Source organism: Haliotis rubra, unplaced genomic scaffold (assembly GCF_003918875.1).
Source record: "Haliotis rubra isolate DU_JTF1 unplaced genomic scaffold, ASM391887v1 Scf1556, whole genome shotgun sequence".
Classification (NCBI taxonomy): domain Eukaryota; kingdom Metazoa; phylum Mollusca; class Gastropoda; order Lepetellida; family Haliotidae; genus Haliotis; species Haliotis rubra.
Window position 1 is genome coordinate 114,709 of NW_025765510.1, and position 19,285 is coordinate 133,993.

Below are 19,285 nucleotides of genomic sequence, written 5' to 3' on the forward strand. Positions count from 1 at the left end.
ATATTCAACTCTCTATATTTCATTACTGAAGAGGCCACAGGCCTATAGTACAAACTATAAAAACAATAATGGCATACAATCACAATGTTTGCAAACGTTATTTTCTATGTTCAAAAGCATGGTGGATATACATACCAAGTTTACGAACATAAGTTGTATTATTAGAGTTCATTATCAAATTAAATTTAGACATGGTAGGATGTGAATAGCAATTTGCACAATCTGTTTTCTCTTGAAATATTAAAATATCCGCCCTTCTTGATCATAAGACCATGTGAAGAGCATCTAAATCTGGATAATGAAACGTGGAATTTTCTAAGATTAATATCGTGTAGGTATTGCTCTGTATGGAAAAATGATTTAAAAGTACTATAAAAAGTGGATTTGGGCGACTGTATTAAAGATGAGTTCCAGGTCTGAATGTACATATCTTTTAATCTTTGCGATAAAGCATTATAAAATGACTTTGGGCAGGTAATCTTTTGTGACAAAAATACATCACTAAAACCATAATGATTTAGGAAATTTCTAACATTCGTTATCCAATTTGATTTTCCGTTGGTGTCAAACAAATACATCATGTTATAACATGAACGCCTGTGATATTGCCAGTATTACCTGCAGATATGGTAATCTCCAACATTACCAATGTGATACTTATGACTGCCCGGGAATTATCCTTTCAAGCTTGGATAATACTATGCCAACAGTTGTGGAAGTGTCTAGAACACCTCAAGGAATAGCAGTATTCCAAGGTAACTTACATACTGCTGGATATGAGGCTGTTTATGACACGTTGTGTGGTATTGTAAGTTGTTCACTGGTCACGAGGGGGGCATGGGCTGATGTCGAGGGTACATCAACCCATGCCCCCCTCGTGACGAGTGAACAACTTACAATACCGGGCTCAGGGAACATAAACAAACATCGAGGGTACATCAACCGATGGGCCCCGAGGGACCAGTGAACAACGTAGTTATCTTACCGAACGCCTTAATGTTAATTTTGAATTGTTTGAAGCACGGGTACAAATCTTTTTGTAGCCATCGCTAGATTTTGCTGACAAGAAAAACAGATTTAGAGTTATCTCCCTTCCATCAATTTGCATTCGCAAAACATCGGTAATTTCCGTACATCATACGTGATTCAATGTTATTGGAGATAAAGAATTACTACCAGGAAGTACCAAATGAGTTGCCATTGACAGCGGGGTACATTGAAATGTTACTCGCTTGTAAGCGGGGTACATTGAAAATAATAGAAGAGCGCTCAGCCAATCAAAAAGCGACATTTATGTGTGAGGTAAGATAATAGTACATGCAAAGCTCTATTTCCCTGTGTGGGTGGTTGAAGACTGCTACCAAATTCCACTGATGCTGCTCCTGAGCTGTGAATCAATCCATACCAAAAGTGGCCATGTCGCACCAAAATACGTAATACGTTTATGATGGCCGTTGTCATCTTGCCTGGCATTAGGGTGATAAAACAAGCACTGCTCATTTGATGGTTAGTGTAGCGTGTCTTGGTGGGATAGCCATGCTAAACTGTAGCATGATATCTCACTAAAACTTTAACCCGGAAACTTGCAATGATCTCGAACGCGTTGTAAAATCTAAACCCTCACATTATGTATATGGACGATTTCAAATTGACTGTTTTCATAGATATGCAGATAAGGCCAACACTCATACATGCATACTATAGCAGCTCCATTCGGGGTGTATTTTTTGTCCCGCTTTTTATGGCACAAGTCTGAAAGAAAACAAATGGAGTTTAAGGCAGGTATGGTATAAAACGGACTCACAAAAGCGAACAAACCCCAAATGATAATGCTCAACTAATTCATATTGCTGACGAAATTTCATTCCGCCACGTCGAATAGTGAGTGAGTGAGTTACAATTTAACGTCACCTCGGCAATATTTCATCCATATAGTGACGAGAAATGTTTTACATATACTCTGCATACAAGTAGTTAAATAACGTCATCGACGGACTACAAAATAACTAGAGTATCACAAAAAAAGTTAAAACGTGTTAGCATTTACATTTAAAAGTAGAAAACTATTTTCGACAACACAATGTAAAAATGGGCTATTGATCGCCAACAACTGAAGGTAGATCACCATCCTAGGGACCAAGGGGACTTACAATGCCTTTGCTACCCGCATGGACCCTAGCAGGATTTACACCATCCCTTTAGCTGCTGGCGATTGTAGGCAAATTTAGCCACAATTAAAATGACAATAATACTACGAGTAAAAATGTGGAAGATTAAATTTTTCTTCGACTGTTTACGTATCCTCTCAGGAGAATAATAATTTTTACAGTACTTCAACCTCCGTTGAGGAGCCACGTAGAAGAATTATAACGAACCGAGAATGGCTAGAAACTAGGAGGTATACTAACGGGATAAGGTGGACAGGCTCGCAAGCTTAGTTGGCACGTGTCATCGTATCCCAGATGCGTTGTTCAATCCTCATGATGTTGATCACAGGATTGCTTGGTTCAGATACGATTATTTACTGACCGTCGTCACATAGCTGCAATACTGCGGACTGCAAACAAAACGGAGCCAGGTATAACGGATTTACTTTATGTTGCTTCTCACAAACCTTTAAATGTATCTTAACATTCTGAGATGCATATTTGATGTAACAGGAAAATGCTAAGCTCAAAGCTACCTGCAGCTACTCGTCAAGCGGAAACATTGACCTCTGGATAACCTGGTGCGTTACGTACAAGAGCGTGTGTCGAACTTACATAGCGTGAACTGATGACCTAGGAGAGCTATGGGTATATAAACATATCTCGCCTGTATACAACCCCAGCTGTAATGTGAACTACATAGGAGTACACTATATCATATGAGTCAGCCCAGCCTCGTGGTCTGGAGTCTCGTGATCGTCACCACATACAGCGCACCTTCCACACAGAATGACGGAAAAACCAATGAAAAATACAGCTTGCGTGGAAATAGACAAGCATGCAGATGACTTGAACAAAGTCAGTCAGGCCATTTGGGAGAAGCCTGAGCTGAACTTTAAAGAGGTAAATGCTCACAATGTACTGACAGATTTTCTTGAGAAGCATGGATTTGAGGTTGAGAGGAATTACAAACTGAATACAGCCTTCAGGGCAGTGTTTGGTAAAGACGGAACAGGTCCTCACGTGGCTATACTGTGTGAATATGATGCCCTGCCGGAGATCGGACACGCCTGTGGCCACAACCTGATAGCTGAATTGGGCGTGGCAGCGGGTCTTGGTGTTAAAGCTGCACTTCAAGCTACAGGGACAGGAGGGAAGGTTGGTATAAAGTTTCTTGTTCCGTTTATCGCCAGGAAAAGTAGGTGAGTGATTAAATGTTGTTTCACACCGCAATGACCTGTATCGTATGTCACGGCGACCTGTAAATAAGATGACTGAAGACGGAGTTCCTGCGGAGGATAACAGACACGGGAGCTGCGCCACAGGCTGCAGGTACGGGAGGCAAGGTCATTATGATGTGTAGCAAATTTGGTGAGTGTCCGAATGCTGTTTAAAGCCGTAGCCAGTAATGTTGCGTATCGAGTTGACCTGCAAATATGTGGTGTGATCCTGAGCTACAGGCTTTCACCTGTTTTAACACCACTGTGTGGCTGCCGTACTATGTATTGCCAAGGTCAAAACTAAACCTCGTACTGAGGTTTGGGATATTGCTGAGTGAGGCGTTAAACAATAAACAAATTGTACTGAATGAGTGAGTTTACTTTTACGCCGCGTTTCCAGCAATATCACGGCAGGGGACACAATTAGGCTTCACACATGTGTCCATCTGGGGAATCGAACCCGGGTGATCGACGTGACGAGCGAAAGCCTTAACCACCATTCTACCCCACCGCCCCTGTACTGATTGCTTTCACTGAGTGGGTGAGTGTTAATTACAAAATTTAATATCCATAGCTACATGTGCTAGTGCATTGGTGGATATTAAAACTGTCTACCCTGTACAAGTGGGATGACAAAGTGGACTACTGAATCTGATCAGCTGCATTCACTGCTAACCGAGTTGCTGTATTTGGACATACAGCAACAATGAAATTAAAAGCCTAAATTGACACGGTAAAACAAGATGTAGCGTTGATAAAGCAGTATAGGTTTACGCTATCAAACTCATGACTGTCACTAACAGGTGTAAAATATTACGAACAATGATTGTGTTGACAGCTTGTTGAGACTCCCGTGGTACACTTGACACTTCCAGGTCAATGAGCTATCGGTAAACAAGTACAGACATGTAACTCAAAGGTTATAAGGTCATCGTTGTTATCCTTGAAACAGGAAAATATTATGAGTTCCGCAGGTTTATTCAAGCAAGTGTGCAACAAAACATTCAAAATACATCAATTCATACATAATAATGACATGCAATATTAATAATCAATGATGACCTGATACATATTCAGTCTAAGTCAGGTAATATGGGCAGTGCGTGATATAACAGTGTGTGGACGGTTACTGCTTACAGAAATGTAATACAAACATTTCCTTGAGTAACTACGGTACTCATAAATTACATAACCTCGAAGATCGATAAAACCATGCATGACAATGCATAGGAAGAGTAGAGAAAGGAGCGTCTAACTATGACAGTTACGGTATGTCGTGTCAGTTGTGTTAACTACGGTAAGGATTTTATGACAGTTACGGTATGTCGTGTCAGTTGTGTTAACTACGGTAAGGATTTTATGACAGTTACGGTATGTCGTGTCCATTGTGTTAACTGCGGTAAAGATTTATGACAATTACGGTATGTAGTACCTATTGTGTTAACTACCTTAGGATTTATGACTAGTGTCCATACGGGTATGTATGTATGTATGTATGTATGTATGTATGTATGTATGTATGTATGTATGTATGTATGTATGTATGTATGTATGTATGTATGTATGTATGTATGTATGTATGTATGTATGTATGTATGTATGTATGTATGTATGTATGTATGTATGTATGCATGCATGCATGCATGCATGCATGCATGCATGTATGTATGTATGTCTGTATGTATGTATGTCTGTATGTCTGTGTGTATGTATGTATGTATGTATGTACGTATGTACGTATGCATGTATGTATGCATGTGTGTATGCATGTATGTATGTGTGTATGTATGTATGTATGTGTGTATGTATGTATGTATGTATGTATGTATGTATGTATGTATGTATGTATGTCTGTGTGAGTGCGTGCGTGCGTGCATGCATGTATGTATGTATGTATGAATGTACGTGCGTACATACGTACGTATGTGTGTATTGCAACATCAAATTCCTACTACGAAGCGATCACCGAAACACTAAAAGACAAATTTGACTGGGTATCGTGTCCGTAGTTAGGAAATTGTAATTGAAACCTAAATGCCCTTTGTTGTTAATGCATGAAAACAATGATACTCTCATTTGACGGCACTTACATGTACAACCATTACATCTGCACACAAAACAAATGGGTACAGTACACATAAATGAATAAAATAAATGGTTATTCCAACAGCGTTCCCTTGATCAAATGACTTGTTCAGGAGTGTATCTATCTTGGGTTTTAGTTGACTGTTCTTGGAACACCTGCAGAAGAGGGCGGTGGTGGCAAACTTGATCTCATCAACGCCAAAGTCTTTGATGATGTAGATATTGCGATGATGGCGCATCCATCGCCATGTGTAACGGTGTTCCCCACATGTCTGGCCATTGTGTCGTAAGATATACAACAGCATTGTATCATTCCATCATTGTAACAATCTGTAGTTAACTGTGTTTCATTGAACAGCTTGTGACTGTTTCAGGCTAACTTTATTCACGACCCAAAATATACCAGATTGAAGTTTATTTCATGTTACAAGTTGTAATGATGAATATGTTTACAGACCTGTCTGTCTCCATATTCAGTCCTATTGATTGTACAAACTCCATCACTTTGGCTTCCATACCATAATGGCAAACACCTCGATATGCCAGTTAAACACCTCGTATGCCAAAGATAGTGAATAGTTGTACTGTTTCTAAAGATGCAACATCAAGTTCCATGGCAAGGCGTCTCACGCTGCAGGATTTCCCTGGAAGGGCATCAACGCCCTTGACGCCGCCGTCTTGTGTTACCAGAAAATTTCCTGTCTCAGACAGCAGATGAAACCTGACTGGAGAGTGCATGGTAAGGGAACTACAATCACAATCAGTCAAATCGAAACATTATCTGAACAAATGGGAAGCCGTGATGATTGTTAGTTATCTGAGAAAATATGAAAATTTGAAGGTGTATGCAAAAACGTTAACACAAATATTTTGGGGTTGGGAGTGATGAGGTTCTGATTTAAAAAATAAACAAATGCTATGATATAAATTTAAACATAATTCCAGGATAGCTATGAGTGAGTGAATTAGTTTGGTTTTACGTCGACCTTTAGCGTTATTCCAGCGATATCAAAGCAGGGGACAGCAGAAATGGGCTGCACACAATGTACCCATGCTGGGAGTCGAGCCCGGATCTATCCCCCCTCCCCCACCCCATTCAGAACTGCTTTGAGGGGAATGAGTATGTAAGTGTTTAGCTTCACGTCACTTTTAGCAATACCCCAGCAATATCACGGCTGGGGACACCAGACGCTATGAAGTGAGTGAGTGAGTGAGTGAGTGAGTGAGTGAGTGAGTGAGTGAGTGAGTGAGTGAGTGAGTGAGTGAGTGAGTGAGTGAGTGAGTGAGTGAGTTTTACGCCGCACACATCAATATTCCAGCTATATGGCGGCGGTCTGTAAATAATCGAGTCTGGACCAGACAATCCAGTGATCAACAGCATAACCATTGATCTGTGCAATTGGGAACCGATGACATGTGTCAACCAATCCAGCGAGCCTGATCACCCGATCCCGTTAGTCGCCTCTTACGACAAGCATGGGGTACTGAAGATCACCGGACCTTGACGGGTCGCTATGAAGTGAAGTAAATGGAATATCTGTGTGTGCATGAAAATATGATGCATAAAATGTGGGAAGGGGGACAGCAAAATATGAAAAAAAGCCAAGCCATACCTGAACCTACCCACTCCTTATTATAGATGACCAGTCCGTGAATGGAGAACTGTAAGCTGTTTCTTAAATATTCATTTTGCTTTGGTCTATTGAAAACATACCGCAATTGAAACGTGTATATCTGACGATGATTAAGGAATCATCAACAACGGCGGAGCAAAGCCCAATATCATACCGGAGTTGACGGAATTGGAGTACTACCTGAGGGCGCCCACTGACGCAGAGCTGAACGTCCTGAAGGAGAAAGTGTCCAAGTGTATAGAGGCTGCTGCTACAGCAACAGGATGCACGGTCAGTATGTGTTAGAATCTGGCAGAGCCGTACCAGAATGTAACGCACGAAGCTTACCAGATGCCAATGTTGTTTAATGTGGGCTTCTGGTAGGACTGTACTGATTCTTCAGTCAGTGTTGTGGAACATTTAACAGGGTGTATCGCTGCTGTTTGTCAGGGTATTAACACGCCCGTTGATCAGTTACTGTATCTGGATCGGTCTAAGAGATGTCTGGCTGGATACAAAAACACTGATTGGTCTGATAAGGGGTCTATTAATAAATGGCGGGATGATAACTTTGATCAGTTTCCTGCAAAGACAGTCATAGATGGTTTGTATCAAAATATATGTTCATTTCCTGGACAGACCCTAAAAAAGTGTTGACGCTGTATCTGGCAGTATATGCCTTGTCAGTGACTCCCAGAATGTTGTAATGGTGTACTGAAATGTAAAGGTTTGTTCATTGAATGTAACTGGGTTACATTCAATATGAGCGGGAATGGCAACATGGTTTGGTTGTAGAATGTTCCCAGGATGCACGATAAGTTCCACCTAAATGTACATGGGCATAGCTTTGCATTATGTAAAAACGATGCATGTCTATGAACAGTAACAAAGACATATTAATCAGATGTGCGTGTTAGTGCATTACGTTAATAGTGTATCCTGTCAGCAAAATATGTACAGGTAATTTTAGAATGTTATTTGTGAATAATGAATTTACAGTCATCAAGCAAATTTGATGTTTTCAGGCTGAATGTGATTTTGATCGAGCTTACGCCAACGTTGTGACCAACAAGACTCTGGCCAATGCCTTTGTGGCTAACGCTGAAAGTATTGGCGTTGAGTTTACGCCGCAGGAAAAGCTGGCAGGCCTGGCCATGGGGTCTACAGACATGGGAAACGTTACTTACGTCGTTCCCGGCATCCACCCCATGTACTACGTCGGAGTTAAGGACTGTGTGAACCACACCAGGGAGTTTACAACGGTGGCTGGTGAGATGTCATTACAACATACGACCCTTTAAAACCAATGTATAATGCTTTAAAGTGATTATCACAGTGCACGCGGCTTCTTTATTGAAAGAGGGGGTTGTCACATGAGTTGTTTTGAACAACAGTTACTTTTATCTTTTACCAGACCATGAACGATCCTCACGTGAACAGTAGTTTCAGTATTTGGTGATCACTTGTAGACCTTAATCATAACGTAGATCCTAACGTGAAAAGTATAAGTTTCAGTATTTGGTGATCACTCGGAGACCTTAATCCTAACGTTGATCCTAACGTGAAATGTAAAAGTTTCAGTATTTGGTGATCACTTGTAGACCACAATCCTAACGTAGATCCTAACGTGAAATGTAAAAGTTTCAGTACTTGGTGATCACTTGGAGACCTTAATCCTAACGTAGATCTTAACGTGAAAAGTAAAGTTGCATAATCTGGTGATCACTTGGAGACCCTAAACGTGAAATCAGTGTTTCTTCCTTCACTACCAAAAGCTATTCTTAAAGTTGTTTTTCCGGTAATTGCATCATTGAGATAAATAATTGCGTCGCCCCATCACAATGGATGAAACGCATGAGTGCATACAACCTTAATTGCTTAATTATTCAAAGTTCAAAAGAAATAGAAGACATCTTATCGCCGCACCATTTAGGACAACATAAACACGAACCCACTTTGATTTGGCCGGTACGTATACTCGAAGTACATGGACACGTTGTTCCACACATCGTTTTGTTCTACGTTGATTGGCGGGGACATGTCCAACTAATGATATTAAGAGTCACATATATGTTTAGAGGATGCTTTACATAGATTCATTCAAAGGGGATCTTCTGAGGGTACATCTACCAAATTCTTGTAATTCTATACTAGCCACATAAAGAAACTGTGCACACAGAAAATTCCTTCAGATTGGAATACAACACAGAAAAGACGAAATGATGTAAGAAAGTTATAAGCTGAAGTATCGGGCCTCAACAACATGTCAAAAGAACATGAACAATATCCGTAACGATGACGTCAGAAGTTCAAAATTGAGTAGGGGGCCACACGTCGAAGTCACAAAGTCAATAACGGGTATGACCATCATGCGCGTGAAGCACAGCAGTGCATTGAAGACGCATAGAGGCTACCAAAGGAGCATTGAAGGCCTGGGAAATGGTTTGGGACGTGGTCACTGCCGTGTCCGAGATGAATCACCCGAATCCATCTGTCCTGTCTTGGCGTCGTTACTCGGGGACGCCCAGAACGTGGGTGGTCGGCGACGTCATTAATTTTTGTTTCCATAACGTCTGACCAATGCAGATATCGTGTTACGATGGCATTGGAAATGTGCAGCCTCCTGTTGTTGGCTCATGCCTGCTCGAACCATTCCAATGGCTTCATGACGTTGAGCAGATGTTAATCTTGGCATGATGTGTATGTGACTTCTAATGTGAATTTGTGAAAGTTTGAATGACCACAGATCAAGCTTTCGACAGTGACAGCAATTTCTGAGTTTCACATGTTGTGTGCAGCTGCACGCGCTGCACGTGCAGTAACACATTGCAAGTCCATAGGCCACCATCAATGACGTCACGTCGCCTGGCACCTGCATGAGCGTTTGGTTGTCTCCAATACTTGCTATGTTTACACCTTTATTTATGTATAAAGACGCTGTCTGCCTATCTTTATATTTTCTGTGTGCACAGTTTCTTTATGTGGCCAGTATATTTTGAAGCACGATGCTCTTGTCGATATTCAGAACATGCGTTGTGACACTCAGACAGATACCATGAAAGTACATGGAAGAGCATAATGGATTGCCATCCAGTGGAAACATGTGTTGACATCCTACCTATTTGTGCCTAGGTTCGCCTGAAGCACAGCCCTACACGTTGGACATGGGAAAGGCTCTCGCCATGACAGCTATTGACGTCTACACATCACCGGATATGTTGTCAGAGATCAAAGAAGAGTTTAAGAAGTTTTTCAAAAACTGAATACGCTTTTTGAGCTGAACTACTCACCGTAACCAGAATAAGTATGTTTCCATACTTTTTGTAACAATATGATATTATTGAGTAATCATTTTACGTTATAATGAATGAGTGAGTAAGTAAGTATGGTTTTACGTCTCTTTAGCGGTATTCCATGTCACAGCGGGGGACACCAAAAAATGGGCTTCACACATTTTGTACCTTAAAATGCAGATATACACAATATACAGTATTGTCTACTTCTTTGGTGATGTTATAGGCTTTTGCCATGGTATGTTTGCTCGGATACGCTTTTCAAATAAGGGATTCATCTCGAAAGTACATAAAATACCACATGTTTTATGTATTATGATTAATGTCTTATATTTCACTGTGTCAGAAATATTTTTATACATATTTAGTAAACGCTGGAGTACAGGCGTCTCAAGCACAGCAGTTCACAGTTCTAAATTGCGTTGATTAAGCGTTCCAGAACTCGATAACTTTCCCATTAAGATAATACTACACGATATACTGATGCACTCTGTATAGGCGCGTTAAATCACCCACTAGCTAAATGTGCTGAGTCTGATAATGAAACAAATGCATCTCAAGTTGTCACATGTACACTGATATCTTGTTCGAAACGTGTTCAAGCAGTACTGTAGTTTTCGGTGACGTTAAAGTCTTTGTTTATGCATAATATTCAAGGATCAGGTTTCACAAACCGTACAGTGTACAGTTGAAAATCGGATTTGACCGAGACATTACTGACTTTATCAAAACTGTCAAACAAAAGTTCAAAAACACAACTAAAATACCACTAAAAGATACATATTTACATACCAGTGAACACTCATTTCTGTACGTTGTACAGTCAATATCAGACATTGTCACACTTTCCTGTGATGAACAGTTTATTGTCTAGCAAAATTACCAAAACATGACCAATATCGTGATTGTCACGTCAGACTGAAACCTAAACATATCTCTTCCCATATTCCATGCATCTCTATATTTTGCGGCTGATGTGGACCAAGAAAAGTTACCAACTGACTACTTTTATCAACATAACTGATGTTTTAAGCGCCTGGGTGATATGACGTGATAGAAGACCGTGCACGTCTTCGCTGATGATACAGCGAAATCTAATCACATTGAAATGGTTACCCGCACATATGTGTCAACAACTTACTGTATAAATTTGTATCATCATATAGTGTTGTGTTGTGTTGAGACATCCGTGTAACTGGGTATGCGTATTGTTGTTATGAGTGAGTGAGTTATTATTTAACGTCACATCGGCAATATTGCAGCCATATCGTGACGAGAACATATTTGACATTTAAATGGAATATATGTATATGATAAAAACCTGTCGACGAAGGACAGTAAAACAACTAGAATATCACAATTACAACTAAAACTAGTGTGGATCAGTTAAAACTAATAGCACTATTTGGACAATACAATATAAAAACTGGCTATAGATCGCCAACAACTGAAGGTAGATCACCAAATTAGGGACCATGGGGACTTACATTACTTTTGCTACCTTGTTGTTATGAGGTAAGGTGAAGTGAAATTGGGTTTAACGTCGTGCTTGAGAATATGTCGCTCATATGACGACGTGCATGCGTGTGTATGTGTATGTGCGGCTGCTTGTACTAGCCCAGACTGAAGCTGGTTTTATAGTGCTAGCCCACTGAGATACCATGCCGATGTGAAACATGAATACCCCACTCAGACACATTATACTGACTCCGAGCCGACCAGTGCTTGTTGTACCCATTAATGCAGAGCGCCAGGCAGGGACCAACAAGTACCATATTTTAACGTCTTTTGGTATGACGCGGTCGGGGATCGAAGCCGCGACCTTCCGCTCCCCGGGCGGACGCTCTAACCACTACAGCACGGAGGTGGTTTGTTGTTATGAAGTCAAACGATACTGAGCAGTAGCAAGCCTATATCCAATGTTGACAGACCTTCATAGACACAACTCCATGGTCCCTAGAGTGGAGATCTACCTTCAGTTGCTTTGATCTATAGCCTTTGTTATATTCTATCGTCTTGTATAGTTACAATATTGTAGATTTAATTACTAGTTTTAAAATTATATCTGTGATAAACTAGTTGTTTTGCTGTCCTTCGTTGACAGGTTTTTATAATTTACCTATAAGTATTATAAATGTACAATTGATATAGTCATGATATGGATGAAATACTGCCGATGTGACTTAAAATTTTAATTCACTCACTCACATAGACACAACTGAATGTCTGAATGACTTTTTCAAGGGACGCAACAGATGCATGACCAAGACCGCAGTGGCAAGTAGGTTGTAAACTCTCTTGTGAACGTTAGCGGGAACCAGTTGAAAATACAAATAAAACACATGGATAGCGTAGCGCATATTCCTTCGGAGTGTTTACGTGTTAGTGCTGGTGTGGCTGGTGATGGTATTGATGAAGTTAAGGCAGCTGATGATGATTATGATGTTAATAATGACAATCAGAATGACGTCACAGCCCATTCAGCATACATATGCAGCTTTAACGAGTTTCACGTATTATGCCGGTGAGAATTAAATTCAGGATGTATTGTATAAACGATCTGACATTGTGTTGTCAATTGAATATTTTATGATCATGAAATATATACGGTCAACATGCAGGTTGAGCTGAGCTGTTAATTTAAATCGTTCAAAAAATAATCCTAATAATAGCGATAATACGAATTGTTTGTTCTGCTGATGACGCGCAGAACTCGTTAACGCATTATATATACTCACGTTGGGCTTGTCAACAAAGAACCGAGGTATTAAAGAGGCGAGGCGAGTTGAGTTGAGAAAGATATCAAAAGTGTATTCGTCATGGTATTTGATTGCAAAGAAATAAGTCCGCGTTGACATAACGTCGGCTGGGAAATCAAACTATGTGACAAATGAGTGAGTATGTGTGAAAGTAGGAGAACAGTGACGCACGAAATGATTCACAGCTGTTTTTTTAGTTGACTTAACGTCAAAGATAAATCTTCTCCTTGAAATACCGTCACGTCGGTATCGCTGGAAGGGAGACAACTCGTGATGGATTATCTGCAAGCAACAGCTTCATGGAATGATTGTAGTTCACAATTCAATATAGGATTCAATGCGGACTCTTGGCAAAGATGACTCGACCCACTTCGCCACTGTCAGTCGAATAAAAAATATTGTGACCGACTCCGTAACTCTTCGGAAATTTTCCAAGGATTACGGCATAAAAAAAAGAACACCGAGAAGCTATCGTAAAATGGTAAGTGTCCCCGGCAATACGAAAATATAACTGCACACACAAATATCACTAATGTCACACACACACACGCACGCACGCACACATAAAGAAAGAAAAAAAAGAAAGAAAGACAAAAAAAATGCAAGAGAAAAAAGGAGTGGGAATCGACCAAATTGAGGAGCTACGCTACCCCGACGCCTTGTTACTCGAATTAAACGCGATCGAATGAATCTTTTACATGTACGTACATACAATACCCAACCTTGAAGATCCAGGTTAGTTGATCTTCAGCAAACCGATGCTCGTCGTTAGAGGCTCGCAGGGAACATTTGATGACATGACTGCGTATATCAATGTCCATGAAGCTAACCACTGCCCAGACTCGATGACACTATCCACACAGTGTCTACACAGTGTCTACACAGTCATCAGTATGAAACATTTTAACTGGATATTCGCAGACATATGATCGCTGATTTCTATTAAACTGTCAGTTTGGTGCCTATTTATTGTGTGTGTCATAACGACATTGACAGAACGAAGAATCAAGAAGTCATACCCTTCCCAACATCTTCCCCATATACAAAAGAAAATCACTAGATACGGAGTCTATAGTTAGAATATAGCTTGCGGTTATAGTCAACAGACCCATGAACTATTTTCAGTGGCTACATAGAAACATTTATGCCATTTGATATGCAAGAAGTCTGGGGCAAAGAGTTGTATGAGGACATTACAGCTAGATCAGGTTCAAGACGGGACGGCTTGCAATACATCTCCCACCAGCTTAAAAGTCAGAGTCGGAGTCAGGCCGCTTAATGCGATAGTATTATCTGAATGGAACTGTCGACAAATACATAAAGAACTGGCAACGGAGACATCAAGTCTTGTCTATTCAAGAACCTTTAAATCCTCATATATATTGTGACCCAAACATGTCATTTTGTAGATCTCATATAGGAATTTACTGGGGATGCAATTTCGATTCGGTTCATTGATTGAATAATAAAAAATATAATTAGAATGCTTGCCATGAACACATACAAACCGACATTGAATGACCTGTTCATGTTATTATGTTTGTTAAATTATCATAGTAACAGGTACATGTAGACGGTTTGTTTTGACTTTTCGTATCCCAGCTATTTCTGTGGACCAATCCTTTGACCATCAAACCGATCCGTCATAAGCACAAACAGAAGAAGATGCTTTGTTTATGTTTCAACCTGAACCTTGCAGTTCGATCTGCACATCGTAGGCAATGAGATGATGTGATAAACAAATGTTGTTTTCCATACACCTCCATGAATTTCACATGTTTGTTTCATAATAATAAAAATAATACTGTCCCTTTTGAAATAATTCACTCTCATTCCAATAAAATTTAATGTCTGTTGTCTCACGTGTACGTGGTCCATAGTCCGTGTTTTAATATTGATAAATGTCAGCTCGATTTGTACTGAATAGATTATTTTAGAATTATCAGTGATTAGTTTTTAGACTGTAATTAAGTGATAATGTTTTACCGTGATTCGTGACAGATACAGTACTTGATTTCTTCTCGTCACTATATGGCTGAAATATTGCCGATGTCGCGTTCAATTTTAACACACTCACTCACTCACACTTATGTACACGGCTTGCACACGTTTTATACCTCATGTGCGAAGAGATCACACAATTAATAACCATACTTCTTTATTAAAGAGCATTTAACCGGATCACACGTGGACCGTGCTATCTATGTTATCAGCTGGCCATTGTAAAGGAGCTATCAGTACATCCGTACATCGTTGTGACTGTATCACTGCATTCTGTAAAATCTACTATACATCTCAACAAATGGTTTACCCCCGATACTTACGACTAGTAAAAAATCTTGTAAAAATCTATTAATATGTAACAAAAGTGTTGCTAACATGATTTTACACAGTTGCACAAGTAAAGAATCGACTTTACCTGAAAATGTTGATTTTGATGAGATTTCAGTTGAAATTGTGCAGCAAAGAGTATGCACTGTCTGGCTATGAAACTCCAGATTACTTTCGGAAATCTGCATTCGTTTTGAAGGAGTTTCAAGGTCAAATTACTACGCCACGACACTGAACATCGTTATTGAAAGTAATGTACGCTGGACATTCCCAATCTTCTGTTGCCAGGCGTCTGAATGTTAGTCTGAGCATGATATCACGGCTTGCAGCTCGTTACAACCAAACAGGTATAACCAATGACCGTCCGGGTTCTACATTTGCGTGATCGTACTGCTACGAGTGAGAGCACAACAGCCAGGGTGCCTGGACTTCGGAGGATATCCGGTCAAACTGTACGGAAGAGATTGAGAGAGATTGGACTGAGAGCCCGGAGACCCGACGTCGAGACCATGCTACGTCGTCACCATCCCTTTCAGCGTCTCCATTATCTACTTGGTTTTATAGACATTTCCTTCTTCTAAGCTTATGTAAAATGTCATGTACTAAAGTCTAATTGTGGACGAGTTATGCATGTTTGAAAATGCAACATTTTCGCAACAGATTTCTGGGTTATGCGTGTCCTTTTTGAATAGTAAACATCGACTCTTACTTTGTATTGTAGAATGTTATGTATAAAAGAATTCTAAAGTTTCAGAGCATCAGTAATAAACAAAACAGTATGTTGCGTGATCATCTCAACATTCACCACACACGACCTTGAACTTCGTGGTGTGAATAAGAGTAACGTCCCTTTGAATAAGTAGACAGTTTGAAAATCGACGTCATATCAGCAGATACAGTCTGTCGTGACTATTGTTGGCTCAGATCGGATGGTGTTGCTTAACGTTAATTACAATACGGTTCATAACAGTTGAACGATCTGTTGACATGACAGAGTGAAATCCCATGACAAACTCGATGACTCGATCCTTCCGTGCCGAGTTTGAAGGTACATGTTTCTCTTCGTTGAGGAAAATGGATTATTTTGCTTTTATTTAACTTTATGACATTGTGTAAAGTTTCATGTTATTTCATTCACCTCGTTGAGTATGTACACCGAAACATTGTGTGCATTACAATAAAGAAGCTGACAGCAATAAATTCCCTCCCTTGAGGGAAGCACTACGCAATGCCACCATATAAATGCTCCTATGAATGTGACAATATTATTGTTTGTTATAATCGATTTCACTTTTGTAACATGTCGCCCCTCCAGAGAACCTCTTGTCGAATCATCAGCTATGAATTTTCTAGTTACACCAGCTACAATTGATATGCAAAATCAAGTGAATAATGAATACATTTCTACAATCATCCTTGTTAGAAACCTTCATCGTTACATCTCGTACATTTCAAAACTCTAAAGAGCGAAGACAAGCCTTGTTCTGAGGTACAATCGTTAAAATGACACCTAACGGGCATTCGTTCAATAATCTAGATTTATCTGTCTGAGATAATGAGATATTGGGAAACGGCTTCCGCAAGATAAAATTTCCTAAAAGGTGATTCATTTCCAAAATAACTCTTAAATGACATTTTGAGTGGTTGTAAAACCTTTGGGCTTTATGAAGAGTATGGTCTCAGTAATGTTCCACTGACGGGACACCAAAATAGGCTCCACGCATTGTCATCATGCGGGGAAATCGACGAACCACCACTAGGATACCGCATCACCATTACCATTACGTTATACCTGTCGTAAAATGGGAATATATCTGTTATTTGTTTGACAAATAAGTTTTATGAGTAACAATGTAATTTGTTGATTGGTTTGTGCCCCACAGAATGTTGCCTGTTCCAAAGGAACATTTCGATTGAAAATACATTTATGTGTTCATGAAGGAACATTAAGGCTGAAGATTATTTTATTTTTCACAGTTTCCACGTTATGGTGTGAATGAAGAAATATAGCCTTATCATTATCATCCTGCATGTTCAGAACGCATAGCAAACTGGACAGAAACAATGACGATATTATATATATAAGCAACAATCCAAGCAGTTCCTGTAAGCCAACATTGGTCACCTAAGTCTCCCCTTCCTAATCACACGGCGTGACTAGTCAGTCATGACCTAACCACTCATAAAACAAGGGAAGTGTTGTGAGTGCCCTTTCTACTCCGTGCTCTAACTTGAGACCGAAGTTAAACCGCCGTGAGATATTTACATGTAAGGACTATCAAGCTTGAGAGCAATTTAACCCCAGAATAACTTCTCCGATTACAGGTCTTGTGAAGCGTTAACGTCAACTGTCTGGTATCTATAAATCTGGAGACAGGAGACGACTTGCAACGTAATTTAGACCCCATCCGTCTTGACTTACATGTACGGCTACACGTGTCCTACACATGTCCTACATGTACGGCTACACATGAAAATCAGAATAAAGGACGAGAACCAGTGACCATGCGACATCTGACAAATTAATCGGATTCATCGTACTGCACAAGACAGAACCACTCAGAGGACTGTAGACTGCAAATGTTCTTATGTCACTGGTGGCTCATACACTCATGGTATAGGGCATCACATCTGTTACTGAGGTGACGACAAACACGCACACAAAACCAGAACAGTTGACAGGTTCCAGATCCATATTGACTGATGTCGTGCTTGACATGCCCTGCTAAAAGCCAGACTTGAACCCTCTTTGGAACGTGTCAGTGAGTACGACGACCGATCACACAAATGAAGTTAAGATCCTCTTGGCTCATCACACCAATAGTCTCATAACCTGGTTGCAACACTTTCCTTTGATCTTGGCAATTCTTTATTTCTGTCTCCATCGTCTGAGATCGAGCTGGAATGAACATTGCTTTCAATATCACAGGAAGCTGAGGTATAACTATATTATTGTTGTAGCTATGTCCAAGGCAGGTTTCAATATCCTTTGACTGTGGATCAATGTAACGATACTACAAAGTCTTTATTGAGTTGTTTCAGCATTTCACTACAAAAAATACACAATAATAATAATCCCCATCGACAAAGAGTTATCTTCATGTGACATTCACACATGCAGTAACACTTTCTGAAAAGTATATACATACAATGTAGATCGCATTACGATTGTACCTATGCCATCTACAGTAGCCTCCCAAAAATCCTTGCTGCACCCTTTAAATATCCATATGTCACATTCACTGGAAGACTGATGTTGAAAATCTTGATAACACGTTGTAACACACACGGAATCGATCTCCATAGCTGGAGGAACGCATTACAAGAACACAAGGGAATTGGTTAAGCCGTTGTATCATCTGCTTCTTAAGGGACGTTGTACTCCCATCACTGCATTTTGTCATCTCTAGAAGACAGTAATACAACTATTTGGTACATTGTGCGACGACTTCATGCTATCAGAATTTGACAAAACCCATTAAGGACAAACAGACCTGTTAAAACGTGCTTGCTCGAAACTTTCAGCACGAGTAATGTTTGTTGCTCTTAAAGGAGCAAGTTTCATTCATGCAGTCAATCTCTTCCTGTTATGCTGTTATGCATGTTTCCTTGAAATTCTTGCCCTTGTTTCCTTGATCTTGTTTCTAAATGTGCTACCTCTAATAGTCATTATGCATCATAATGCCCGACGTGGGCTTACCAGAAAGTATCACGACAACTGTGAGCGGGAACCTGTCTCCTGAAAATAAACCCTAAACCAAAGATAACAACCGAGGAAGATTCGTCATACTGTTTTAGGATTTCTAAACAACAGTAGAACCATTTTGCATACTCGCA

At 40.0% G+C, this 19,285-nt stretch overlaps 1 protein-coding gene across 1 annotated transcript; it reads left to right on the forward strand.

Moving 5' to 3' along the window:
• The first annotated feature begins 2,759 nt into the window (after positions 1–2,759).
• On the forward strand, positions 2,760–11,084 carry LOC124270891 (peptidase M20 domain-containing protein 2-like). The gene is made up of 6 exons (XM_046705955.1): positions 2,760–3,305; positions 5,590–5,738; positions 6,049–6,191; positions 7,202–7,356; positions 8,091–8,334; positions 10,198–11,084. The coding sequence occupies exons 1-6, from the start codon at positions 2,937–2,939 to the stop codon at positions 10,326–10,328; spliced, it is 1,191 nt and encodes a 396-aa protein (XP_046561911.1). The 5' UTR covers positions 2,760–2,936; the 3' UTR covers positions 10,329–11,084.
• The last annotated feature ends 8,201 nt before the right edge of the window (positions 11,085–19,285 follow it).

Bases quoted from the DNA above. Each gene is read 5' to 3' on its own strand.
- LOC124270891 (XM_046705955.1), top strand. From the start codon at position 2,937: ATGACGGAAAAACCAATGAAAAATACAGCTTGCGTGGAAATAGACAAG. The intron at 5,739-6,048 runs GTAAGATATACA...CTGTTTCTAAAG, and splicing joins ACATGTCTGGCCATTGTGTC to ATGCAACATCAAGTTCCATG. The intron at 8,335-10,197 runs GTGAGATGTCAT...ATTTGTGCCTAG, and splicing joins GGAGTTTACAACGGTGGCTG to GTTCGCCTGAAGCACAGCCC.